The 27225-nt window shown below is 44.0% G+C and overlaps 2 protein-coding genes across 2 annotated transcripts in view; one reads left to right on the top strand and one right to left on the bottom strand.

Moving 5' to 3' along the window:
• Window positions 1-8837, top strand: part of CCDC93 (coiled-coil domain containing 93) — a 115693-nt gene extending 106856 nt beyond the window's left edge. The window contains exon 25 of the mRNA XM_054574991.1: window positions 8750-8837. The gene's annotated coding sequence lies outside the window, so the exon portion shown is untranslated. The remainder of the gene's footprint in view (window positions 1-8749) is intronic.
• Window positions 8838-10182: 1345 nt separating this feature from the next.
• On the bottom strand, window positions 10183-25120 carry LOC129071727 (5-hydroxytryptamine receptor 5B-like). Its single transcript, XM_054575001.1, is given in 4 exon segments — window positions 10183-10512; window positions 24017-24295; window positions 24298-24488; window positions 24491-25120. Coding segments are annotated over 4 exon segments (1158 nt in total). The 5' UTR covers window positions 24849-25120.
• Between the last annotated feature and the right edge of the window lie 2105 nt (window positions 25121-27225).

The following is a 27225-nucleotide window of genomic DNA, read 5'->3' as shown; positions in this document are numbered from 1 at the left end:
TATCCATTTCTTACAGATTGTACAATTTGTTGCTGTATAGTTCTTCACAGTATTTTTTATAATCCTTTGAATTTCTGTGGTGTCAGTCATTACTTGTTCTCTTTCATTTCTAATTGTATTTATTTGGGTCCTTTCTTTTTTCTTGATGAGTCTGGATAAGGTTATCCAACTTGTTTATCTTTTAAAAGAGCTAGCTCTTGGTTCATTGATCTTTTGTATTTTGTAAGATTCCATTTTGTTTATTTCTGTTCTGATCTTTCTATCTACACACTTTGGGTTTCATTTTTCTTTTTTCTAGTTCTTTTAGGTGTAAGATGAGATTGAGATTTTTCTTGTTTCTTGAGGTAGACCTGAGTGCTATGAATTTCCCTTTTAGGACTGCTTTTCCTATGTCCTGTAGGGTTTTTAAGTTGTTGTATTCTCATTTTCATTTGTCTCAAGGTATCTTTTGATTTCTTTCTTGATTTCATTGTTAACCAATTCATTGTTTAGTAATATGTTATTTAGCCTTTATGTGTTCGTGTATTTTTCAGTTTTTTTCTTTTAGTTGATTTCTAGTTTCATACCATTATGGTCGGATAAGATGCTAGATACGATTTCAGTCTTCTAAAATGTATTGATGCTTGTTTTGTATCCTAACATGTAAGTGTCCTGAAATGTTCTATGTGCACTTTAAAATAATGTATTTATATCTTGCTCTTTTGGGGTGAAACACTCTGAATATATCAATTAAGTCTATCTAGTCTAGTGAGCCATTTAATGCCACTGTCTCCTTCTTGCTTTTCTGTCTGGAATATCTATCCATTGATGTCAATGGGTGTTTAAAATCCCATACTATGACTGTATTACCCTCAGTCTCTCCCTTTATTTCCATCAAGATTTGCTTTTATATATTTTAGCTGCTCCTGTGTTGGGTCCATAAATGTTTACAAGAGTTATATATCCTCTTGTTGGACTGACTCCTTTATCATTATGTAATGTTTTTCTTTGTCTCTTATTATAGTCTTTATATTAAAATCTATTTTGTTGTCATAAGTATTGTTACCCCAGCTTTTTTGTTTCCATTTGCATGAAATATTTTTTTCCATCCCTTTAGTTTTTGTGTGTCTTTCATTCTGAGGTAGGATTCTTTAGAAAACTTATGTAAGAAGTTTTCTTAACCATTCAGCTACCCTCTGTCTTTTAATTTGAGCATTTAATCTATTGACATTTAAAGTGATTTTTGATAGGTGCTTATTTATTGCCATTTTACTTTTTATAATGGTTTCTCTTTTTTTTTTTCCTTTTTTGTAAAATTGGTTTGGTGGTAATGGACTCCCTTAGGTTTTTTTTTTCTGGGAAGTTCTTTAGTTCTCCTTCAATTTTATTTTATTTTTATTGTATTTTTTCCATCACCATTTAACCCCCTTATATTTTAAATGATAACCTTAGTGGATAGAGTGGTCTTGGTTGTAAGTCCTTACATTCCATCGCTCAATATTTCATGCCAGTCTCTTCTGGCTGAAATGTTTTTGTTGAAAATCAGCAGACAGTCTTAATGGGAGTTCCTTTGTAGGTAGCTAACTGTCTTTCTCTTGCTGCTTTTAAGATTTTCTCTCTGTCTTTAACCTCTGGAATTTTAATTTTCATGTGTGTTGGTGTGGGCTTCTTTGGGATCGTCTTGTTTGGTACTCTGTGCGTCCTGGACTTGTATGTTTTTTTCCTTCACAGGGTTAACTCTGAGGAGGTCATGGGCAAAAAATTACAGTATAGGTTGTGTGTACCCGAGAGATACATTCATTACTAGTATGTGTTGAAATGTGGGGAAAAAATTTTAAAGCACTGCAAATTTGCATTTATTATACTTATGTGATAAAATACATAGTTTTTTACTTACTTTCTGTTATAGTCCAGAAATTATTAAACAAAGAAATATAAAAACATAAAGAATAAAAATTTTTCTTTTCAAATAATGGAAACATGGATATTGCTTAAAAATACAACCAAAAAAGTCTTTAACGTTAATTAATCAGACTCTTCAATAGTTGGCGTTGCAAAATGGTTGTAACAGTCATTGCAAACAGTATTGCTATGCTCAAAGTGTAAATACTTTTCACAACCCTTGCAAAAATACTGATAAATGACTCATTGTGGGTGCATAGCACCTAACACATCTTTTTCTTTTCCTGCTTTAATGAAGGAGCCATATCTGTTTCATTATTAGAATTTTCTTCCATTTGTGTTTGAAATTGATGAGATCTCAGGTGAAAAGGGTTATGCACACCAGTAGAGATTTCTGAATGCCTTTTTATTTATTCTGATACTACATTACAAGATTTCTAATCAATATTCTACACCTTACTGTTCAGCATGTGAATAGGAGCATTTATTCCTGCAATATTCAGAATTGTGTAGAATATAACCATAGGCCGTCCTCTGGTGTCCCTGGCCACAGTGCATGCACCTGTCATTTGGCCCACAGTGTCAACTCTGGACTTTGTTTGGTTGTAATATCCTATTTTGTCAGGCTGTTGTAAATCTAAATATATGACATCATCGAAATGCACAATGAAACTAAAATTACATTTTTCCCTTTTGGGTACGTCAGATAAAAGTGTACAGTCTGCACCAAAAGCAAATAAGTTGGATTATTCAGGTCTGGTTTTAGAACACGCAAATCCAGGGGGTAGTTGGGGTTTATTCTTATGAACAATACCTACATATGAAAGTTAGTTGTTTCCAAGTCAGAGGTAAGATTTATATCAGTGAACTAGTTATCTGCTGTATTACTACATCCTGGTAAGTAAATAGGTTCTGCAAGTCTCTTGATTATGTCTCCTGGCTTATTACTAAACAAGTAAGGACCTTCTGGCTGCTTACATTTCAAGATTTTCTGTGTAAAATACTTCTGACTCGACCATAGCAAAAACTTTTATACCATATTTACTGGGCTTGGATGGAATATATGGTCTAAACTCACATTTGCTTCTGAATTCAGGGACCATTCCATCTATTGTTATGTTCTGTCCCATAGAGTAACATAATTTACAATTTTCTACAAATGCTTGAGAAAATGTCTCTCACAGCCACTAATTTGTCCCCTTTTAGGCACTCTAAGAGGGTAGGTTTTTCATCAAGCCTGATACAATTATGAATAAATCTAAGTCTCCTTAAAGATAGCTTAAGTCTAAAAAGTTCAGTCCCACTACCATCTGTAGCCCATAAACCCTGCAAATTGAGCCGATTGCGGAGATGTACACCAGCTAGATATAAAAGGTCTAAAAATGCTTTCCATTCTGTTTTGTCTGTTCATTTAGCATATCTTTCTCATGAAAACTAGTTCAAGATAGAATCAGTATCTTGGCATTTTTTGCATTTGACTGAACTAACAGTTGACACAAAATATTCTGAGGCTGTTTTCTAATTTGTCTTCTTACTGGATGTTTCCTCCATTTTGATTCTTTATCCTTTCCAAAAATATACTCTTCATTCATGTCTAATTCATCTTCACTATGTTCACTAGAAATATCTTCCTCAGTATCCAAATCTTCTGAATGAACTTCCACATAATCTTCAGCTTCTAAATTACTTTTATTTTCACATTCGACTTTATCATTATCGTCATCAGACTCGAGTAGCATTTGCTGAAGTTCTTCAACATCTCTTTGATTATCAAATCAATATATTTTTTCCAGCTTTTTCAGTGGTAATTTTTTTAAAAACCCACAACACTGACTTGAAGTTCACAAAGAGAAAAACAACTACACCAACATTGACTTCAGAGTTCACAATACCTCTCAGATACAATTTACTATCAACTATAAGAAACATGTGTTATAACCAAACTGACAGCTTAACGACATGGCTTAACATTAGTTATATACAGATGTGCAGCTAGTCATGACTCTGAACCTATGCACCCAATATATATAAAAATATATGAGAAAAGAGTTTGAATCTGTCAGATTAGCCACAACCTCCACAGGTTAAGGAAAGTTTTAAGTTATCATTTCTTTAAATAAGTACTCAATCCCTTGCTCTCTCTCTTCTGGTACTTCCACAAAGCAGATGTTGTTACCCTTGATGTTGTCCCAGAGGTCCCTTAACTATCCTCATTATTTTTTTTTTTTCCTTTTGCTGCTCTGTTTAGGTTTCTGCTACCTTGTTTTACAAATTGCTGATTCAGTCCTCTGCTTCATCTAACCTAATGTTGATTCCATAACCAAACAACTAGGGTGTACCACTCGCTGTCCATGCACAGTAACTTCGGAGACAGAGTCCAGTGGAAAGGAAAAGGGAATTATTTTTGTTTGAAATATACACAACAGGTTTCTTGATGGAGTTCCCCCACCAGAGGAGCACACAAGTGGCTAGTGGGTGGCCGCCACCGTGGCTTCCCACGATTTTGCACATGGGGGAGGGGCGCAGGGCTTGCCACCAGGCTGTGCCATCTCCAGGACCCACCAGCCCAAGCCTTCTATCCCCCACCTCGCCCTCTTCTTGCCAGCATAGCACCCACAGTGCTCCTGAGCAGGCCCAGAGTGCTCGGGGAGGGGTGCAGGGCCTCCCCCCCAGCTTCACTGGGTCCGTACCTTACAGGCCCACAAGGGCGTGGGCTGTGGGCAAGCAGCAGCTACCATGCATTTCCATCTAGGGAAGGGATGCAGGACTTGCTGGCCAGCCACATTTCCTGAGCCTCCCCCCAGCCCTCTTACTGGAACCTGCTTTTTTCTCTGCAGGCAGGACTTGGAGCGCCCAGGCAGGGGTGTGGAGAATCCCACCAGCTCAGGAATCTCAGCCCCCAGCCACAGACTCACCACTGAGGGGATGGGGGAACAGAAATGCACAACACTTGTGCTCCACTCCTAAAGATCCCCTCTCCCATAATCACCCCAGCGGTGGAAGTAGATGGGAGGGTGTGTCCCTCCCATCCAATTATCTCCCTAGCTTTTGGCTCTAGCCCTACATGCCTTTTGCTGTGTCATGCGTGCTTCTTTCTGGTTGCCTGGGCAATGCACACATGATCAGTCTTCCATGCCTCTCCACCCCTCCTCATTTCTGGGGAGAGATCCCCCATTACAATTCCTTCTAGTGTATTCTTTATAAGTATTGTAGTATTTGTTTCTGCCTGGCTTTTATGGTTTCTTTTTTTATGCTTGCTTTCTCTTAAGTTCCTACTGAGTTCATCCATTCTCCTCCTAAATTTCTTGAGCATCCTTTTAACCATTGTCTAGCATCTGTATATGCTAGATTGCTTGTCTCCATTTTATTTAGTTCTTTTAATGGAGATTTTTCCTGTCCTTTCATGGAGGGCTTGTTTCTATGTCTTCAAGTGAGAATATTTTTCAGGAGAACCAATGTGGGGAACTGGTGTGCCTACATTTCTGGAATCCTCTAGCCATCCTTTAGCCATCTTAAAGTTTCTTGATCCACTCATGCAAGAAAGTATATAAAACCCATCTACTTATCCAGTTAGTACATTTTTCCTCTTTTATCTGCAACTTTCGATAAATGATCACCATATTTCTGTGGAAGACTTGCAGAGCGGCTGTCAGAATCCCACACTGATTCTATATCTCGCTCTAACCCTAATGCTGACTTTTTATCACTTCCGTTTTGGTGTGTGCGTGCTCCATTAACATAAATCAAAATGTCATTATTTGCTCTTGTGGAGCACTTTCAATCATATCAGTACCACATTCTTGTTTTCCAATTGCTGGATTTGTTGCTGCTTCCTTTGTAAAACCAGTGACTGCTAAAACATGAAAGAAACTTTTAGAAGAGGTTCAGGTGATGGAAAGGCAGAATGAAACAAGCCCTGGACTTTTATTATTTTGGGGGAAGGTTTTCAACTACATCTTCATTTTCACTGTGACAATTATTTTCCACTTACAAGGTCCTCGTATCTGGTCTTACAATGGCATATTTTGCTTCTGTGTTTTTCTTGTATTGCTGAATAGCAGTCAGCTTTGTTAGGCTCGCTTTCACAACATACTTGGTATCAAAATTAGAATCTTCATTGTCTGATGCAGGCCATGAATCGTCATTGCCAGGTTTGCTGGAAATTCTTAAAGTGTCTGCTTCATAACTCTCATCTACAAGATTGATACTTTCAGAAGTCTTTTTAGGTCTCGTTTTCTTCTTTATATTCAGAAGTTGGTAATTGCTCCAAGGCTAAAATAAAGGAACAAAAATGAAACCTTGTAACACTTGGGTGTTACATAGAAGTTGCTAAAAAGTCCTCTAAGAGTCACTCCACCCCAAGTTACCACAGCCTCCACCGTTTTCAGGCCCAGCAGCCTGGGCATCCGCCAGTCCCATTCGTTGGTCTGTTGGTGAGTAGCCTGTGCCCTGCCCCCCGCCCACCTGCCTCCTTGTGCTAGCAATAAGTTTTAACAGTTATTTTGGCTCAGTCTGAGGTGTAAATAATTGGCTTAAAATACGTTCTGAGGAAGAACACTTTAGGGATGTGCTTTATCATTTACTTATTGCCAGTGATGGCCTCAAAGTAAAAGCTCATCTTTCTATAGAGCAGTACTGTGAAGAGCCCAGTAGAACGAAGTACCTTTTTCTGTCCATGTGGGTGAGCACTCACTAAGTGACATGGATCACTTCAGCATCCCCCAGTTGAGAGCATTCCCTCATATTGCTATATGAGGGTGATAGGCTAAAAATGCTACATAAAAAACATTACCAGGGACTGACCTCACAAATATGTAAAAACATTAGGAGGGGTTTAGTATCTGTTCTGCAGCCTGTTGGACAATGTGGGGATACTAGAGGTTCTCCATGCCAGCCTATGTCCGTTTCGCAAACAAGCCAAGCTTACACCTGTCCACGGCCATTGCCCTTGCTGTTGCCACATGTGGGCCGCTCTCCCTCCAAGGTTGCTGGCAGTGGCTTTCCCTGACCACCTGTTACACAAATCCATTCAGTGTCAGCCTGCCCACCTAATCATATTCTGCCCTTTCCCTGCTGTCTAGATGGCTCTGGCTGGAACTGTTTGGGTAGTGGTCCTTTGTGAGGGCTCTTGCCTGTTCTACTCTCCAGAGTGTAAGAGTAACATAAGCAGGGACCTTGCCTGAGCTACACACCGTGATCTCCCCAGCATCTGGCTGGCCTCGAGAATCAGGAAATTCTGGTTAGATAAAATAGCTTCTTCAAATTGCAACTTTGCATCCCTGTGTTAGCAAAGCTTAGAATTTAATCTCCCATCTAATTCATGCTTAATTTGAGAACAGGTAGACAATTTATTGAGCAGCTTTAGAGAATTTCTATGTGTATCTATTATACTCTAACCTTGGAGGTTGGGATGCAAAGGTGTCAGAGATTTCAAATTTACCTTTTAAAGATGTTTTCCCCCCATGTAGGCAGAGGAGAGAGCAGGGGAGCACACTAATGTCAGAGGTTAGATCATGAGTGTGTTGTAGCTCAAAGTATGTCATGAATCTGAATGTAACTTGACTGGTTGAAATGACTCAGCCACATGAAACCAAGAAGCAGAAAGCAGCACTTGTGGCTGAGTTATGAATTTTACAGGCTCTGGAGGGCAATTGGACAATATCTCTCAGAAGTACAATGCACAAACCTTTCAAGCCAGCAATGCGACTTCTAGGAATTTTTTGTAATAGCATTGTTTGTAATAGCAAAAAGTTGGAGTCTACCACCACCATAGGGCAATGGCTACATGAATTATGGTGAATCCATACAATGGAGTATTAAAAGAACAGAGCCACTCTGTTTGTCCTGCCATGGAATGGTCCAGAGGATGCATGGATAATTTGAGGGGAAAGAGGTTCATAGTATACTGTTTGTTTATAAAAAGAGGACGGGAATGGAGAAAAAAAATGCTGTCTGTGGGTATATCTGTGTGTGTGTAACTGTATCCACACACACAAATGTATATCAAACACCTCTGTGTGCATATGCCTAGGATATTTCTGGGAGGATACACAGGAGCCTGATGGCCTTGATTGCCTCTGGGAAGAGGGATGGAAATTACTTCTCACTATGTATCTTTTGTAGCTTTTGAATTATGTACCATGTACCTGTAGTCTTTGTTTCAAAAGTTTTTTAAATTTTAATTTGGCTTACTTTTTAAAAAATAAAAGACAGGGGATTCTCATTTAGTAAATCTGCTTTCCTTAGGAGTTTAAAACCCTTGAGCCAAAAGTAGTTAAACTCTCTTCTTCTTGAGTCTTGGAGGTAAGAAGACTAGGGAAGTGAAAAGAGGGCTGTCCTCTTTTGGTGGAGCAGCTTTGGGGAGATGAAGCATGAAGATAGTTCTGCTCTGATTGTGTGAGTGTGTTGGGGTCATGAGGAGGGGAAGGAAGGGAACAGATTGTGAAGTGGCTACTCCCTGGAAACAGATTAAGGCTGCTGCAAGGTTGCCTCTGTCTCATGAGGATCTTAGCACAGCCTGTGTTCTTCTGGCTTTGGGGGTTGAAAATGTAGAAGTAGTACCTCTCAGCCATGGTTCAAGGGGAGCTATTAACATTCTCCAGAAGCCATGCCTGCCCTGTGTGGAAACCAGTTGTGAGTGATCTTTACCAACAGAACCCTGATTCTGTCCCACTCTGGTGGCTGTGTCCAGCCCCAGGAAAGGAATCATGACAGTTCTAAGACAGTCATAGAAATCCTATTTCTCTTTGCCAGGAATTGGTTTACACATGGGTATCTAACCCACTTATGGCCAATACTTGGTACAACAGCTGCACATGGTGGTTAATAAGTAGTCCTCTTAAAATTTATTCCTGATTGTGTATTTTAGGAAAGGAGCTATAGGGGAAAAGATCATTAACACCACCTGGTGTCATTCAACCAAAAGGGAAAATCCCCAATAGCCCTAAGCTTGAGCTGGAGCCCTTAAAACACAACAGTGATGGATGACTAAGAAGGTCATCTGATTGAGAATTCCATATCCACCTGCCCCACTTCCTCCAGGTTGTCTACTCAAAGAATTTTTCCATACCTCAGCCATCAGGTGAGTCAGTGGTGAAGAGGACTCTTGTATAAATTAAAAAACCTAATTAGACATCCAGCCCACCTACAAAATCTGGTGGACTGTGGTCAAGATGATTTCATCCAGGTGTCCTTCTTGTCTGGGCCCTTAGAGTCTTACATACATATATTTAATTAAATCAGGAAGGCCAAGATTCACCATGGCAATTTTGGAGGGGTTTGTTGATGGTATTTATTTTTGAGTTCCATGACAGGCATTTCCCCATCTCTATCGCTGTGTGTGTGGGGCGGGGGGGGGGGCGGGGATAATGTAGGTAGATAGATACGAATGGATAGATTTGTATGTATATACACACATATGACTGACTGAGCATAGAAATGAATGCTTCAGAAGTATTTTTAATACACATACAAATCAGTATGGCGAAATAATGGCAAAATTTCTCTCCGCGGCTCTCCCTTGTGGTACAGAGGCAGAGAAGATACCTCAGCAGTTTCTTTATGCTGGTGGCACACTGGAGTCACTTGAGGAGCTTTAAAAAGCACTGCTACATGGGTCTCATCTACTGCCCAGGAATGCCAATTTATTTGGTCTGAAGAGCAACCTGAGCATCCAGCACTCTCTCACTGACCAAAAAGAAAGGTCTCTAGAGAACTAATATGAATCACCAGACCTCTTTTTTGAAAGTCTGATTCAATAGGTGTTGGTTTCACTCGACACTTTTTTATTAAAACTTTAGATGATCTTTGGATAATCCTCATGTCACAAATTGGGACATACTCCCTTGGGGAAGATGAGTTGAATCAGGTGCATAAAGGTTGGGGAAGGGCCGTTTTATAAAGGAAACATTTCTGAGTGTGACACAAAACACACCCTGTGCTGAGAGAACCCACTCTGAGGAATATAGTATTAGACAAAGAAAAGGCAAATCAACTCTGTCAGTTCCAACCAATTACCAGCAACTGCCTAAAGTGCTGTCAGGAAAGGATTCTGAAGCAGAGTTCCTGTTCAGAAGGAAAATGTGCCATGATTGATGAACAATGTCTGCCACCACAGGAAGAGGGTGAACTGCACACATGCCACACATTTGCTTTCTGGAGAGCCTTTGCAGCCCCAGCTCAGTGTGATGTTCTCATCGCCATTAACACTCAGCTGTGGGGGAAGACTCCAGGGGGACTAGGGAAGGGAGAAATCCAAGTTCCCACCCCATAACTCTGTGCATGTCTCTCCAGGCACCGAGTTTATCTCTGCTTGGTAAAGAGGCTTTTGAAGGCATTGTTGTAGTTCTTGTTAAAAGATATGTAAATTAGGGGGTTCAAGAAAGAGTTGGAGTAGCCAGGCCACAGGAATATGCTTTTCCAGATGGGCCGGCTGCAGGCACAGAGGGGGCTGATGAGCTCCATCAGGAAGAAAGGGATCCAACACAGCACAAACATGCCAGTGAGGATGCCCACTATTATGGCCGCCACCCTCTTCTTCTGTTCCTGCCTCAAGTCCCCACTTGCCTGAAAGGCCACCATTGAGCAACGCACGATGAACACCACCTCAGCCTCCTGAGGTGCTGCCTTCATCTGGAACAAAGAAAACAGGAAATTAAAAAGAAAATACACTGGGTGAGTACAGTGAGATGAGGCTACTCCGGTCTTGGCCACCACCTCCCCTTACAGCCTCATTCAAGCTGCATTTGTCCATAATCCATCAGAAAATGTTAGGTGAAAAGGTTCCTGAAACTGTAGTTTAAAATGCAGTCTGAAGGTTCTTCAGGGCATGAGAGTAACAGTCCCCGCAATGTCAAATAATATGATATAAAAGGGAAGGAAAGCAGTTAAGAGCAGGGGCACCTTGGTGTCAGTCCCAGCTCCACAGGCTGTTTCTCCACCTTTGAAGCAAGGTGACCAGAGTCACCTCCTGTTGTCCTAAGACTGTCATGGAGATGAACTGGGCATGTGTGTTGGGGTGCCCGGCACAACTCCTGGCCCATGCACTCACCCACTCAACACTCGTGGAGTGGGCTTGGGGCTGAGACTAGGGCCCCAAATACAGCAGACCCACGCCTACCCCTCACAAAGTTTGCAGCTGAAGAGGAAGCCTGTAAACAGTAATTTGAAAAAAATTGAACAATTACTCTGCTAAATGGATTCAGTGTAAATTATGGGATAATTCCATATTGCCCAGCATTTGAAAATCAAATTGCAAATACTTTTGGGCTTATAATTAGCTTCCATTTATGGAGCTTCTGGCCCATGCTACCACCCCTGTCAGTGGCCTTCCTGACCCTCTTACTCACATCTCCCTGTTTGGTTCCACATTCTCCTCTTTTGTAGTAATTTATGTGACATCTGGTTCAAGCCAAAGGAGGTCAGTGACTGTCTCTTCTTTTTCTGATACCTGTCTGCTGTCTGGCAGTAGCACCTGGCACCTAGTAGGAACCCAGGAAATAGGTGCTGAATAAATGAGTGGTCATTGATACAGAATGGTCCATGCCTACATTTTTCTTCCTTCCCAGAATGCTGCAGACATGGCCACAAATGCTGCCGAACGCACACAGGCAAGAGGCTTCCAGGCAAGTTGTTAGACACAACTAGAAGCAACTGTCAGGACAGCCACATGGCCGTAAGGCACTTCACAGTGTCCATGCACATTCCTGTGTCCTCTCATGTGGGCCATGGTGGCCAAAGGTAAGGGATGGGGGGAAGTTTCCAGTAGGCCTGACTTAGGCAAACCCAGGACTCCTCACTCTAACTCTACCTTCAAATCCAGTGTCTTCTGTTGCTTCTCCTACCACCCTGGTTATGTTTATTTGTAAAATCACTAAATTGGCCTGCAGACAGGTCATGAAGATACAAACAAAGAGTCCTTTCCTTGGCAAGTGTTTACCCAGCATCCTGTGCCTGAGACATGGAGCAAGAATGTAAAGGCAGGTGATTCCAACAGCATAACAAACAGCATGTTCCCTCCTCCCACCCCTCTCTGCCCTTCCTAGAGTCCTGGCTTGGCAAACATGAACCCTCAGGGGGTCACCCAGAGCCCCTTCTTTAATGAGCTGTCCCAAGTTTTCCCATTCCTCATGTCACCTTTCTCCCTTTCCAAATAATACTGGCCAGTTCCCTCATAGCAGACCACCATCAAGTCACCAAAGGAAGTGTGAGAGATCAAATACAGCATCCTGAAATCACCCCATGAATATTTAACAGTCTGATGTCAGGAGGAAAAAATACTGGGTTGGCCAAAAAGTTCGTCTGGTTTTTTTCCATAAAAATAAGACATTTTTTCATTTTCACCAATAACTTTATTATGAATATTTTGAGTATGTCAGCTATCTCCCAAGTGGTATAACATTGATTGTTCCTAATGTCTTGATTTGATCACTATCAACTTCAATTGGTCTAACCAACCATGGAGCCATCGCCCAGCAAGAAATCTGGATCCAGCACGAAACTTCGCAAACCACTTTCGACAAGTTTGATTAGTCAGAGCACCTTCTCCATACACTGCACAAATCTTTGAGTTCTGTTGCATTTTCATCTTTCTTGAAATAACAAAGTATAATATGCCAAAAATGAGTATTTTCTTCCATCTTCAATATTAAAATGGCTACACAAAAATTCACCAATTTTGATATTTTTTTTAATGCATACTGATATGACAGCTGTCAATACAGTGTAACAAAATTGTTTTGAGTGACATTAAAGACAACTAAGTGCTTCTAGAGCCATCTTACAGAAAAAACCAAACTAGCTTCTTGGCCAACCCAGTATTACCTGAGCATGAGAGGAAATGAAAGGTAATTTGTTTTCACTAAGTTCATTAGTGGGCATTTTTGCCAGTCATTTCTCTACTGACCTAAATGACCTCCCAGGCACTGGAGTTCCTCTACTGGGTAATGCAAATCCCAAATCTTTGTTATGCTACTAAAGTGAAGAAATGGGATAAATTCAGTTCAAAGAATCCAGGGGGAAGAGAAACGAACAGCAAGTCCACTGATTAAATAGGTTTGAAACACTGTGACCTCCACAGCAGAGCATTTAGCAGAGTCCACCTTTGCTCCACCACAGTGTCTGCTGGAAGCCTGTGCTCACAGCTTTTCATCTGAGCCGGCTCTGCCCTGTGCAGTGATGCTGGAGGACAACAGAATCTATTCAGAAACAGACTAAAGAAAATCAATCAGGGATGATTCTGGTTTTTCTAGGAGACTGTCTCGATTGGTTCTTTTGGTTTGAAATGCAATATCTAATAGCAAACCAAAAGACAGGACCAAGATAGAGGTGTAGGTAGATGCACTTTGCCGCCTCACACAACCAAAAGAAGGACAACAAATTTTTTTAAAAAATAACCAGAACTGCCAGGAAATCAAATTCTATGGAAATCCAACAACCAAGGCACTAAAGAAACACTCATTCAGACCAGTAGGAGGAGCGGAGACAGGCAGCCGGTGGGGAAAAGATGTGTGGCAAGGCATTGGCTGGAGGACCCAGTGGGTGGGCAAGGCGGCAGCTGGCAGACTGGGTGGTCCCACATTTGCATATGGGTAGACTGGAGGAACAGCTAGGCAGCAAGACAGACCACGTGATCCAGGGTTCCAGTATGAGAGAAAAGGAAGCCTCAAAACCTCTGGCTGTAAAAAACGAGGTGGGGGGGGCGGTGCAGGGGCAGGAGAAACTCCTAGTCTCACAGACGAGTTCATTGGAAGGACCCACAGGGTCCTAGAATGTACACAGACCCACCTACCCAGGAATCAGCACCAGAAGGGAGGACCCAAACTTGCTTGTGAGTAGCTGGGGAAGTGACTGAGAGCTGACCGGGAGCAAAGCAAGCAGCTTTGTTTCTTCTTGGACCCCTCCCCCAAAGACAGCACCACAACACAGTGAAGAGGGTTGCCCTACCCTGGTGAATACCTAAGGCTCCACCCCTTCCAACGATTTCCAAGGCGCACTGAGATAGAGAAATTTGGCCCAAATGAAAGAACAGATCAAAGTTCCCAAAATAGAACTAAGTGATGGACAGATAGCCAACATATCAGATGCATAATTCAAAATGCTGGTAATCTGAATGCTCACTGAATTGGTTAAGTATCACAAAATGGAGGAAAAAGTGAAGGCTATGCAAATTGAAGTAGAGAAAAATACACAGGGAACCAACAGTAAAGGGAAGGAAACTGGGATTCAAATCATTTGGAGCAGGAGGAAGAGATGAACATTCAACCAGAACAGAATGAAGAAGCAAGAATTCAAAAAAATGAGGAGAGGCTTAGGAACCTCTGGGACAACTTTAAACGTTCCAACATTTGAATCATAGGGGTGCCAGAAGGAAAAAAGGAAGAGCAAGAAACTGAAAACTTATTTGAACAAATAATGAAGGAGAACTTCCCCAGTCTGGCCAAGGAAATAGACTTCCAGGAGATCCAGGAAGCTCAGAGAGTCCCAAAGAAGTTGGATCCAAGGAGGCACACACCAAAGCACATCATAATTCCATTACCCAAGATTAAAGATAAGGAGAGAATCTCAACAGCAGCAAGAGAAAAGGAGACAGTGACCTACAAAGGAGTTTCCATAAGACTACCTGCTGATTTCGCAAAAGAAACCTTGCAGGCAACATGGGTCTGGAAAGTTTTCAGAGTCACAAAAAGCAAGAACCTACATCCAAGATTACTCTGTCCAGCAAAGATATCATTTGGAATGGAAGGGCAGATAAAGTGCTTCCCAGATAAGGTCAAGTTAAAGGAGTTCATCATCACCAAGCCCATATTATATGAAATGTTAAAGGGACTTATCTAAGAAATAGAAGATCAAAAACTGAACAGTAAAACAGAGGGGAAGGGATGGGGGAAGGGGAAGAATGGGGGAAAAGGTACAGGGAATAAGCATAAATAGGTACAAAATAGGCAAGAGAAGCTTTAGAACAGTATAGGAAATGGAGAAGCCAGAGAACCTATATGCACAACCCATGGACATGAACTAAGGGTTGGGCGGGAGGATGCCCGGGGGGGTCGGGGGACGGTGTAGGGTGGAGGGGAATAAAGGGGAGAGAAAAATGGAACAACTATAATAGCATAATCAATACAATATTCTTTAAAAAGCCCAAAAGACAAAGAACAGCACCCAAGAAGCTACTACAAAAGACACTATGCTTAATTTTTGCCATAGATGACTCATTCATCCCCATACCAAATCTTTGAGGTATTATTATCTCTATTCTGTTGAGAAAACTCACTGAGAGGCTAAATGCCTTGTCCAAGGTCATGGATTTGCATATTGTTAGAGCTGAAAGTCAAACTTGACCCCTCTGTGTTATTTTGCATCTTAAGCAAAAGCAATCAATCTGAATGGGCTCCCACAGAACCTGCTTTAAGGATATTCATGCTGGGGATTCCAGACGCAGTGGCTTCCTGGGCAGTTTCTAGTGCCTCTAGCAACCAGCTCTGAAGTCATCCCAGAGTTTCTCCACTTTTCCTCTTTGGCCTTTGATACGTGTCTGGTACTTGGCTAGTTGCTTCCATATCCTATCTTAGTTATAACAGCAACCATGTAAGGTAGGAATGAGGAAACCAAGGCTCAGATCAAGTTATTCATTAGGATTCTAATTTGAGACCCCATTTCTACACCTCTAACCATGAACAACCTTACCTGTATCTCAGGCTTACTGTAAGGATTACAATGAGGTGGTAGTACATAGTAGGGCCTCATAAATGTCAACTTCATGTCCCCTTTGTCCCTTCCCTCTCTTTTAGAAAAATTCCAGCTGCCACAGAAGGAATTTACAAATATTTGTAATCCTTTGAAGTTTTCAGATAAAAGATTCTAATAAATAGAAAAAGAAGAATGGTTCCTAATCATTTGTGAGAACTATCACATTCCACTGTGACCACATTGGTCGGCCATTCAGTATAGTAAGACTGTAATTTATAAACATGGTGTCAGGGCAACCACACTAATCCTACCAGCTAAGCCCTACATCATCTGAGGGTATAGAGGAGACATTGAGGGATTTCTAATTCTGGTTGAAGGCAGTCTGGATTATAACTGGAATTCCCTGTGTATAACCAAAGTTTGGCAGATCAGGGCTTAGAATACCTGAGGCTCTATTCTCTCTGCCCAAGTTTCACCAAGATAACTACGATCCAAGTCTCATTTCTCCAAGGTACTTTAAGTGAAAACTAACCAAAAATAGTTCCTCAAAGTACACAAAGTCTGTCTAGCTTGTCTGACAAACTAGAGCAGGAAATTTTCTCAGCTGCTTCTCTTGTACAAAATAAACTAAGAAAATAAAATAAGGGAGTTTTTGTATTAAAAAAAAAAAATAGAGTACTGCTAGGCTTGAAGAAAATTTTCCCTTCAGTGTAATAATATATATGACAGACTATAATTTTGCTAAGATCTTGGGTATGATTATACATAAAGCATAATTGCTATTCTTGTATTTGGAAAACATGGATTTTTGTTGGGAGTTTTGTCACCACAGAATAGCTAAGAAACCACTGGAGTTAAACCTGAGAAGAAGAAAATGTAATCAAGTATGTTAAAGTTAGGCTACAGTTGTGTTGTCAGCTGAAATATCATCTGGCCTACAGTCATCCTTTATGAGCAGATGTCAATGCAGGATCCTCTGTTGAGGCCAGAGTTCTCTCCCTGAGGTCCATGGATTCCCAGGCCAGAGACTCTTGGTGCAGGGGAATGGTGTAATGGAGAAAGGGGAGGTTTTGCCTTCTGCACGTGCATTGTCCAACCTCGGTGTTGTGATGAGCCTGCCCCCTGAGGACCACTCCACTGCCCTGCCTTAGAGAGTCCCAGTTACTACTGCACTGTGGATCCAATCCCTCAGGAAAGTCAGTGGGGAAGAAATGCTGACATCACTCTCCAGCAATGGGCTTCAGGGAGTGCCCTGTGCAAAATGGGCAAGCAAGCTCCTACTTACCTTTCTCTGCAGCAAGTTCAAAGCTTTCTTTAATTTTCAAGGAATTCTGTCTGCCGTGACTCGCGTGGAGTGGAGGTCCCTGAGTGGGGGTGATGGGAGATTGAGAAAGAGACAACACAACACAAAGACAAAACACAGTTTAAAGAAAAGTGGGGACCAGGTGGGGCATTGTCCTCTGATGGAGAGACAATGACCATGAGCATGGTCTCCATGTTTGTTTTATAGGAGTTGGTTAGATAAAGCTCAAAGGAGTTTTGCAGACTTAAAGGAACACTGTGGGCACAGAATGTTCCATTCCCAGGCTACCTACATGATAAAGCTTTCTTCTGCCAAGGTTGCAGTCGTCTTCAGCTGAAGCTTGTGGTTATCTACTCCCTTCTCACCACCACCCCCGACCCTCCTACCCCCAGGTTCAGGCTGCCACCAGCTGCTGGCTTGTTATGCTTTGCAGATGCAAGCTGGTCAAGTATGGCTTTGCCAAGCATTCAGCCTGCTTTTGACGTCAGCCTTCAGCATCCTCCCCATCTGTCACCTGCCAAAAAGTTAAGAAACATGGAGTTTGAGTCTCATTCTTCTAAGAAGCTCAGTCTTCTCTAAGAATTACATGGATTTAAAAAGTAGCTTTTTGCAAGGTCATCAGTGAAAATACACAGATCCTACACATTTGTCTACAATCCCTTTGTTTCTCTTCCTCCCTCTTCACTCTCCCCCAACAATGCAATCAGAGAGAAAAGAGACATGGAAGTAAGGTTAAGAGGCAGGATGAATGTAACAATGTAAGAGGAACAAGGGAAAGGTTTATTGAGAAAGGTGGCGAGGGATATTTCTGAAGGTGCAGTGAAAATGCTCGTTGGTGCATCCAAGAACTTCTGCACACTCTTAAACAATTGGGTGCCAGTCTTTTTTTAAATTTAATTTATTGGGGTGTCATTGGTTAATAAAATTATATAGGTTTCAGATATACAATTCTATAATACATCACCTGTATAGTACTGTATGTTCACCACCCCAAGTCAGGTCTCCTTCCATCACCGGTTATCCCCTCTCTGCCCTCTCCTACTTGCATCCAATTCCCTTTTCCCTCTGGTAATCACCATGCTGTGGTCAGTGTCTATGAGCTGTGTTTTTTTTTATTTGTGCTCAATCCCTTCACCTTTTTCACCTAGCCCCAAGCCCCCTCCCCTCTGACAGCTGTCATTCTATTCTCTGTATCTATGAATCTGTTTCTATTTTGTTTGTTAGTTTATTTATTGATGGGGGCAGGGGAGGAGAGAGGGATTTGTTGTTCCACTTATTTATGCATTCATTGGTTGCTTCTTGTATATGCCCTGATGGGAAATCAAACCTGCAACCTTGGCATATCAGGATGACACTCCAACCAGCTGAGCAACCTGGCCAGGGCCTAAAAATTTATTTTATTCATTAGATTCCACATATAAGTGAGATCATATGGTATTTGTCTTTCTCTGACTGGCTTATTTCACTTAGCATAATACTCTCCAGGTCCATCCATGCTGTTGAAAAAGGTAAGATTTCCTTTGTTTTTAAAGCCGATTAGTAGTCCACCGTATAAAGGTACCATAGTATCTGTATCCACTCATCTACTGATGGGCAGTAGGGCTGTTTCCAAATCTTGGCTATTGTAAATAATGCTGCATAGGTGCCAATCTTAAAAGATGCAAATCATGAGTCAGATGTTTTTTTCCATTAATATAATTTGTTTTGTTAAATTAATTTTCTACAGTTATAATAACCTTATAGTCAGGCATGGGAACATGTTTGAGCCCACACTTCTTTTAATAGAATGAGAATGGGAATGGTCATTTTTTATCACCCCCTTCCCACTCCTGAGCTCTAACTGAACTCAGGTCCCACATGCAGTTCCACCCACAAGCCCACCAGCAGCTTAGTTTTGGGGGTGGTCCAGATGACAACTAAACATTGGACACATTACAAAAACATAAAGAGCTCTATACAGACTTCCAGTTGCCCAGGGTTTATGTACTGCTTGCTTACAATTGTTGTTAATACTAGTGTAGAGGGTTGGCCTAGAGATCCAAATGTTCTGTAATATAATATCTTCTAAAACTCAGATCCAAGTTGTCACAAACCCCATAGCTCAATCCTACACACCTGTTTTGCTTTTACTGTTAACAAAGTGTTTTCCTGTTCACTATTTAGTCTTTCAGCACCACTGTACTCTGGACAGACATCTAACACAGTACCTATCAAGACTTTATTGCATTTATAATTCTATAATTATGGTCTACTAAAATTAATCCCTGGAGAGCAGACTCCTTGCTCATTCTTTGATAAACTGAGGCTACCACGTTGCTTGATACATAGGTCAGTAAAAGTCAGTCATGTCATTTTGAACACCATCTGCATGTCTCATTGTGGTATTAAAATCTGTCCACAAGTTCATTGACACTTCTCCCAAAGGTGGAGCCTAATTCTCCTTCCCCTGAAAGTGGGTAGACAGTAGCGATCCACTTCCAATGAATAGAATAGAGGGAAGTGATCATATGTAACTTCTGAGACTAGGTCATGAGAGACACTGCAAGTGTCCTGCTTCAGTCTCTTGGATTGGGGGAAGCTCGCTGCTATATTGTGATGACCCTCAAGCAGCCCTGGGGAGACCTCCTGCCACCAACTGCGTGACTGAGCCACTTTGGAAGCAGTCTACAGCCCCAGTCGAGCCTTGGAGAGGCTGCTGCCCCATCTGACCACAAGAGGCTTTGGGCCACAACCTAGCTATGCCATTCTCAATGCCCTGACCCACAGAACTGTGAGTTAAAACGTGTTTGTTGTTTTAAGCCATGAAGCTTTGGGGTAATCTATTACACAAGCAATGAATAAGTAATACTGCTATGATGGTAACAGCAGTAAGAGGAATACAGTAATAATTTATTGACTGGAATTTTTTTAAATCATAAAAATAATGGGGAAATGCAGACTTAGATTGTCACTTCGCTAAAGTACTAATAAGAGGCACAGAAACAATTGAATCCAGGTCTCCTCATTTCTAAATCCCATGTTCTTCACCAGTGTGCACACTGTCTCCCAACACGTTTTTTGGCTAAGAGAATGAATGAAGACTGTCAACCAGGCTGCGTGATGCCCTTCAGGAGCCTAGGCGTCTTGACCCTGTGGGCCGCTTCTTCCATTAAAAAATAAACATTGTGTTTTATGACCATGTTATTATAAAGACTAATATAAGCAAGGCTGGTTCATTTTTACATATTCATTAGTATCACATTTATTTTTCTTCTAATTAAAAAAAAAATTATACCATTTCCTTGAGCTCCTAAAAGTATCATGGGTCTACTGTGCCTAAGGAATAAGTAGATTCTGGTATCAACTTTGGCACAGCAATCAAACAAATAGTTGAAAAGAAAAAAAATGTTGAAGTCCTATTTTGAAAGCCAAATAAATAATCTCTATTGAGTTGGCTTTTTTTCCTCTTCTAACCAGAGAAGGACACAGGGCAGTAGAAAACAATCCTAACCCATGGGGGTTGCTTTGGAATACATGTGGGAGGGTGAATGAAAGGACGGCTAGGTAGGAATTAACCTGCCTCCTGAGAAAAGCAGGCAGTGCCTCTTGCTCGGCTGTGTTCAGCTCTCCCCTCAAGGAGCGTTCACGGGCCTAGTTTTGAGACTGCCCCCATGGCTGCTTCACTCCTACGAAGGTGAGATCCTGTGAGCACTGGGACAGTGCTCAGGAGTTAAGTTGCCAGAGACAGCATGGATTAACAGAGAACGAATGAAAAGGGCAGTGACTTTAGGTCTGGTACAAACTTCAGCTTCTCCACCCAACAACTGTATGTGGTCTTGGATGAACTATCTGTGGTGCCTCAGTTTCATCAAATGTAAAATGAGTGCTGTGTGGCAGAGACAGTGCTGCCCTAGATTTCACATCCAAAGACTGGCCAATGGACTGTGGAAGTGACATGGGTCCACTTTAGGGACAAGGCAGTTAAAAGCTTCTCTAAGGCAGCCCCCCACCCTTATTGGAAGGGGATATGTTCCAAGAATCCCAGTGGCTGCCTGAGATCCAGGATAGGACCAAACCTCATGCTACATACTATGTTTTTTTCCTATACAGCAGGTCCTTGAATAACATTGTTTCTTTTAATGCTGTTTCATCACAAGACTGATGAGATGCTGTAGGAACTTAAGTCTTGTTTGTATAAATTAGCCTGTGGATAATTTGGTTTCTTTACATGTCATTTCGCCAACAGTCACAGAACCCATTGACGTTGTTAAGTACGGACTTAATTATATTAACCTTTTCACTTAAAGGAAGAACTTACGGCTTCTCCTTGCCAAATATGAATTGCCAGCATCACTACACTTGCACTTTGGGATCACTATTAAGTAAAATCAGGGTGATTGACCACAAGCACTGCTGTACTGCGACAGTCAGTCTGATAACTGAGAGGCAGCTACTAAGTGACTAATGGGCGGGAGGCATCCACAGCATGGGGACGCTGGGCAAAAGGATGAGGGGGACTCCCAGACTTGACCACCCTACTAAGAACAGCACACAATTTAAAACTTCTGAATTGTTTATTTCTGGAATTTTCCACAGTATTTTCAGACTGTGGTTGACCTCAGATGACTGAAACTGCAAAGGTAAACAAAACCGTGGATAAGAGGGGACTACTGTATCGCCACAGCAATCTTGGAAGCCACATGTTCGAAGTGTCAAAGCTAAAATAATGACAAGTGGCTCAGATCTATGAGTTACTGCCTAGAGGGAGCTATGCAGGAGGGCCACCAGACCCACACTGCATCCCACGTGAGAGTTAAATAAACTCAGTAACATTACCCAGGAGTTTGAGAGCTTGCTGGTGCCTAAAGATGCAGGATGCTCCCAAACACCATCTCATCTGCCATCTCAGCATCATATGATTCAGACTTTCAGCCATGACTTAGACCACTACCGTGTATGAGAGAAGAGAAAGTGCAGCCCAAAGTGGAGAAGGCGCTTGCCCCAGGTCCACTGCCAGTGAATAACAGCACTGAATAACAACAGTGCCCCTGTCTACCAGAGCTCTTCTCCTCTACCAGTGGCCGCCCCGGATGTTTGGCTAGGCTGCTGTTCAGTCACACCTTTGTATCACCTGCCTGAATGGGGTCTGTCAAAAAATGAACACTAAGCTCAGGCTCGGCAAGTTTCTGACATCCATTTCACCATGATTTCTCTGGGTGCACATTGGATGCCTGTAGCTATTAAAAGTCCTGCCTCAGCAATCAGAAAAGTTACAATCACCCCAGGCATTTCCAAGGGACCTTTCAAAGAACATCATTAATTCTGAATAAAGCTCTCCCCTAACAACACTTTCTAATTATAATCCCGACTTTCCTATTTTATGCTACAAAATCCCTTTGTCATTTAAAAAGTGGGGGAGGGGGAAAATCTGCCTTTTAAAACATATATTTGTGTAGCTTAGGTATACTCTAAGTAGCTGAGTTAACTTACTGAAATTAAAACAAAACTAACAACAAAACCCCTCTTACCTCTCTCATGATCCCTTTCCCTGATCCATATATTGTATTTGGAAAGGGGCAGTAAGTCCTGTTATTATCGAAGACTGTGAACCTGAGACACACACACACATCCCATCCCCCACCACAACTCCCACCCCTGCCCTGAAAAAGAAAATCTGGGTCTCCCAGGCAGAGTTAATATCTGTTAGGGCCTGGCCAAAAGGCAAAAAGCCTCGATTTTATACAATCCCGACAAGTTCTGCCAAATGCAGGTTTCTCCATCTCATTCATCTCCAGAGTGATGGTCAGGCCCACAGCAGAATGTCAGGCCACAATGTTACCCCCTTACTCCATCCAGCTCTGCCCACTCCCGTGTGCCAGGCACTGTGCTAGGAGCTTCACAGGCTTTATTCTTAGAACGTGCTGGGACATGGACCTAAACCACCGCCTATGCTGGAACAAAGAAGGTATAGTCACCGGCTAAATACCTGACCACGAGATTCCCCGTATCAGAAGCAACTGAGGCACAGCCGCTGGCATCCCGCTGGAGACTGGGTGAATCCTCAGTGCCCCCTCCCCTCTCCGTTGAACTTTCTACAGAATCAGCCCTCCCTGGTCAGACACCCAGGACACCTGGAGCAGAGGAGCAGGGTGACTCACCCTCCCCCGGGGGTCTGCTACACACTTGAAAAGCTCTGCTACCCTTTCCCGTGGGGCTTCCATCTGTTCAGACCCAGCCCGCCTGATGGCAGTGTCCCGCCTCGAATAAAAGCCCTTCATTGGACTTCTCTGGCTCCGTGTCCTTTCTTAGACACCTCGGCTACCTAACACTTTTCTCACGTAATCCTCACCAACAGTCCTGTGAAGCAGGAGTTAACTTGTTTAAAGATGAGGAAACGAGACCCACAGAAAGGAGGCAACTGCCCCAGTGTCCCAGCTGGGATTTAAACTCAGGGCACTTTTCTTGCCAAAGTCACTTGAGGACAGCACTGAGGCTGGGATGGTGAAAGTCACACTTGGATTATTTTTTATCCTCACTTTCGCCCTTGGCAAGGAACTGGCCAATAGCGTTAGGGAATATAGTCCAGTCTCTGGACTGGAGAGGATGGGCAGAAAATAAGGGGTGAAAGGTCGCAAGAATTCACTCATCTGCGGGGCGAATTCCCAGCCCTCCCGCTACCCCCTCACCGCCCCCCGCCCACGCTCCGCCCGGCCGGGACCAGGAAGTTGGCGGCAGCAGGATTCAGGCGGACTCAATAGCTCGCTCTAAGGGAAAAGCAACAGAGGGCACAGCGGATCAGACATGCTCTCATTACTACCTGGGCACGCCGCCCTTGCAATCCGGCTTCTGCCGCGTGGCTCGGCAGAGCTAGCAACAGCCCTGATGTGCAGGTGCTGGAAACCTTTGCCGCAGCGCACAGGGGCGAACCATTCGCCTGCGCGCCGAGTGCGGGTATGAGCCCCCTCCCCGCCCCGCCCAATTCGGGTACTCTTTAGGCGAACAGATGGCGAATTCCGCGTGCGCTCCAGGTGCGCAGTGGCCAACCTTTCTGCCGCGCTCAATGCGCGCAAGCTGCTGCCGCCGCCAACTCTCCCTTTCGCCCAGCGTCCTCTTCCCCCAGACCTCCCCCACCGCACCCTCCCACCCCCAGCGCAGCCCGCCTCTCACCTGCACCTGAGCCGGCCCGGCTAGCACAGACAGCCCTGAGGCGGCGGCTGAAGCGAAACTTGGTCGCTTGTAGATCTTCCAATAGACAAACAGCACCACTCCAAGCGGCAGGTAGAAGTCACCGCGGGTTGAAAAGACGGCGTAGGAAGGTTCCTGGCTCACCTGGGAGCGCTGGAGCCCAGCGTCGCAGGCCTCGCCGCAGCCGAAGAGTAGCGGCGCCAGGGCGATGAGTGCGGAGAACGCCCAGGTGAACGCGATCGACAGCGGAGAAGCGCGCGGCGACGGCTGCGCAGCTCGTACTGCAGGTGGCGCGTGACAGTCCAGGAGCGGGCCAGGGTGATGGCTGCCACATTCCAGGTGCTGGCAGTGCGGCGCAGCATGTCGAAGAAAATCCACACGTGTCACGGGCTCCGGCCCAGCCGCCAACGTCGCCCGTCCGGCATCTCGCTCACCAGGCTCAGCGGCATCAGGCTAACACGTCTGACACGGCCTTCGGAGCCACCAAGTTATGCGGCACACGGTGAAAAGCACGGACGCGCAGGATGGTGACCACACCACGGAAGAGGTTCCACAGAAAAGTGGCCTCAATCAGCAGGACCGGCAGCGTCACCACCAGCACCATGAAGACGGAGAAGGGTGGCTCTCGGCTGGGCTGGGTGGTGCCGCCCGACGTCGTCCCGATGACCCCGCCAGGGCTTGCGCTGCTGCCGCAGACCTTGGGTCCTAGAAGAAGGGCCACGCCGGCAGCGGCCACCAAGAGGTCAGTAGCTTTCATGACGCGCTGCGCGCCCGATCTCCGCACCCCTAAAGAGGACACACGCACAGCCCGCATCTTGGCACCGACTGGGCGGGCGGGGAGGTGGATTGAGACTCTTGAGTACAGCGGGCGATCCAGGTCTCACTACCCCGGTCCCTCCTTGTGCCACAGCCCCCTTCGGCGCCCCTGCTTGGAGCTCTATTTTTCAGGGGAGTAAAATGAGAGTGGAACCCTCGGGAGTCCAGCTTCTCTCGACGACGTGCCAGTCCCTCCTTCCTCTCTTCGGAGTCCCTAGGGCAACCCGCTGTCCTAGGGCTGGGAATCCCAGAATGTAGCCAAGTGTCTGAGGGCAGGGCGGGCTTGGAGAGATGCCCTAGCCCCACCCTGGGGGCAGCTGGAGCAGGGCTGCCTCGGGGTGGCGGGGGTGCAGGTGGTCCGGAGAAGCTGCCAACAGAAGCTTCTCCACGGGTCTCCCTGCCTCCGCCGTGCTTAGGACGCCCTGATAGAGGTAGTCTCCGGAGGATGTTCACAAAGTGTCCCTCGGCCGCGCTTGGTGGCAGGATCGTAACTCTGGAAACAGAGGGGCTGCGTGCCGCCCCCGCCCCGGGCTCTGCTTTCCAGGACTCTAGATCCTATCTAAATCTGATATAGGGGACTCAGGTATCGGGGATACATAAAACAGGAAGCTCCTAAACCCGGCTCCATCCTACCGCTTCACTCACAGCAGGATTGCCTGGCGAGGGCTTTCCCATACCTTGAGTAGCTCACTCTCCGGCTCCACGCAGGAAGAACGGGGCTCTGAGCAGCCTGGCAGAGGTCTGGAAGAGGCAGCGGTTACAAGGTCTTCGCCATTTCTCACCGTGGCCCACAGGCCCCGTCGTATCCCTGCTGGCACTTCCCACCGCACTGCCCTTGGCAGTGGCTAACACTCCTGACTTGTGTGTCTTCCAGATCTTCATCTCCTGGTTAAGGCTGGAGTTATTTTTTTTTGTTGACCCTTAGGCAAAGGTAGAAACCAATTAGAACTTTAAAAAAAAAATAGTTCAATCATCATTCAATCAACTAAACCTGCCTGACTTCTGTACCTGGGAGTAGAGAAGAAACATAAACACTGAGCCCAAGTTTGCCCTTCCCTTGTTAGGGCAGCAGACGGGCAGTCATGCACTGGCTTCCTACTAACACTCCACGAAGAGCTGCAGGCTAAGCAGGGCACTCAAGAGAGTCAGCTTCCAGGGAGGGAGACTTTCTGGAAAGGCCCCTGGGCTGCAGCAGGTGGAGGGGTTTTCTTCACTTGAGCAGCCCCACCCCTGGCACTTGGGGCAATTCTTCGAGACCTGGACCCTGCAGAAAAGACACTCCAAGGATGTCCTTTTCCTTTACTCTCCCTTCCTCATCCATTCAGGTACTTTCTGCTTTTTGATACCGTGTGTGGCAGTTCTTTACACACACCTGATAGCACACGCATGAGACATAAAAAGCAACATACAAATAAGTCAAAATAAAAACACAGGCGTAAGCGTCAAGTGATGAATAAAACATCTGAAATAATGAGCTGCTCAGTGTTGGAGACCAGTTCGTGTGGTATTGGGAATTGTAGCCCCTTGCGAGCCAGACCTTGAAAGGACCAGAAAACCGGAGATGCCGGATGGCAGACAGGACCCTATAATGGCACGAAGGATACCCTGGGATATCTGGCCTAAGGAATGCGTTATATTTACTGAAGCTTGCTCTGTGTCGCACTGCCCTGATAAGAAAAAAGTCAAGTGTTTAGTCTCAAAGCATGAGAAAATATTCCTGAGCCCCTGAACCTTGGCTTAATAATCATCTAGCATCAGTATGTCTGACAGACCCTATCCCAAGGCTGATTTTTGTATGTGTCTTATTGTTATCTATAGCTCTGATGTGGACTGATAAACTCTGCACATATGCTGTATACCCCTGCACATATAATTCTCAATAAAAGCCATTTCAGAGAAGGGCTCGGGGCATTCCCCACTAGAGGGAATCACCGCCCTCTTTTCTTGACAGACAAAGGTGTCTGGAATGACTTGTTTTTTCACCTGTAGTGAATCAGGGACTTAGCAGGACGGGGCCCCCCACAACTCAGGGATCACAGAGATGAAGGAAATTGTGGTCAGAGAAGCCCTTATACTCACTGAAGTGTAGATTCTGGACAAGATGAATGGAGGGCTGGACCTTCAGGAGAGTGAACTAGCTGGGCTCAAGGCAGCAGGAGACCACCATGCAGGGTGTAAATGCCCAGGAGGAAGATTTGGAGAAAGCTATATTTTTGGTGATTTTGAGCAAATTGACATGACAAAGGAGATCCTTTGAAAATGGTGACTGGCTTTTGAAATAGTTTCACAATAATTTTCTCCATATTTGATTGGATAAACATTATAACAAGAGCAAATAATATAAAAATGTAAAAGCATTCACATTGCACCAGTCA

This window comes from Pteronotus mesoamericanus, unplaced genomic scaffold (genome assembly GCF_021234165.1).
Source record: "Pteronotus mesoamericanus isolate MK-2021 breed Mesoamerican mustached bat unplaced genomic scaffold, CSHL_Meso_final contig_27, whole genome shotgun sequence".
Classification (NCBI taxonomy): Eukaryota; Metazoa; Chordata; class Mammalia; order Chiroptera; family Mormoopidae; genus Pteronotus; species Pteronotus mesoamericanus.
Note: the sequence above shows the minus strand (reverse complement) of the source record. Positions and strands in the feature narration are given on the sequence as shown.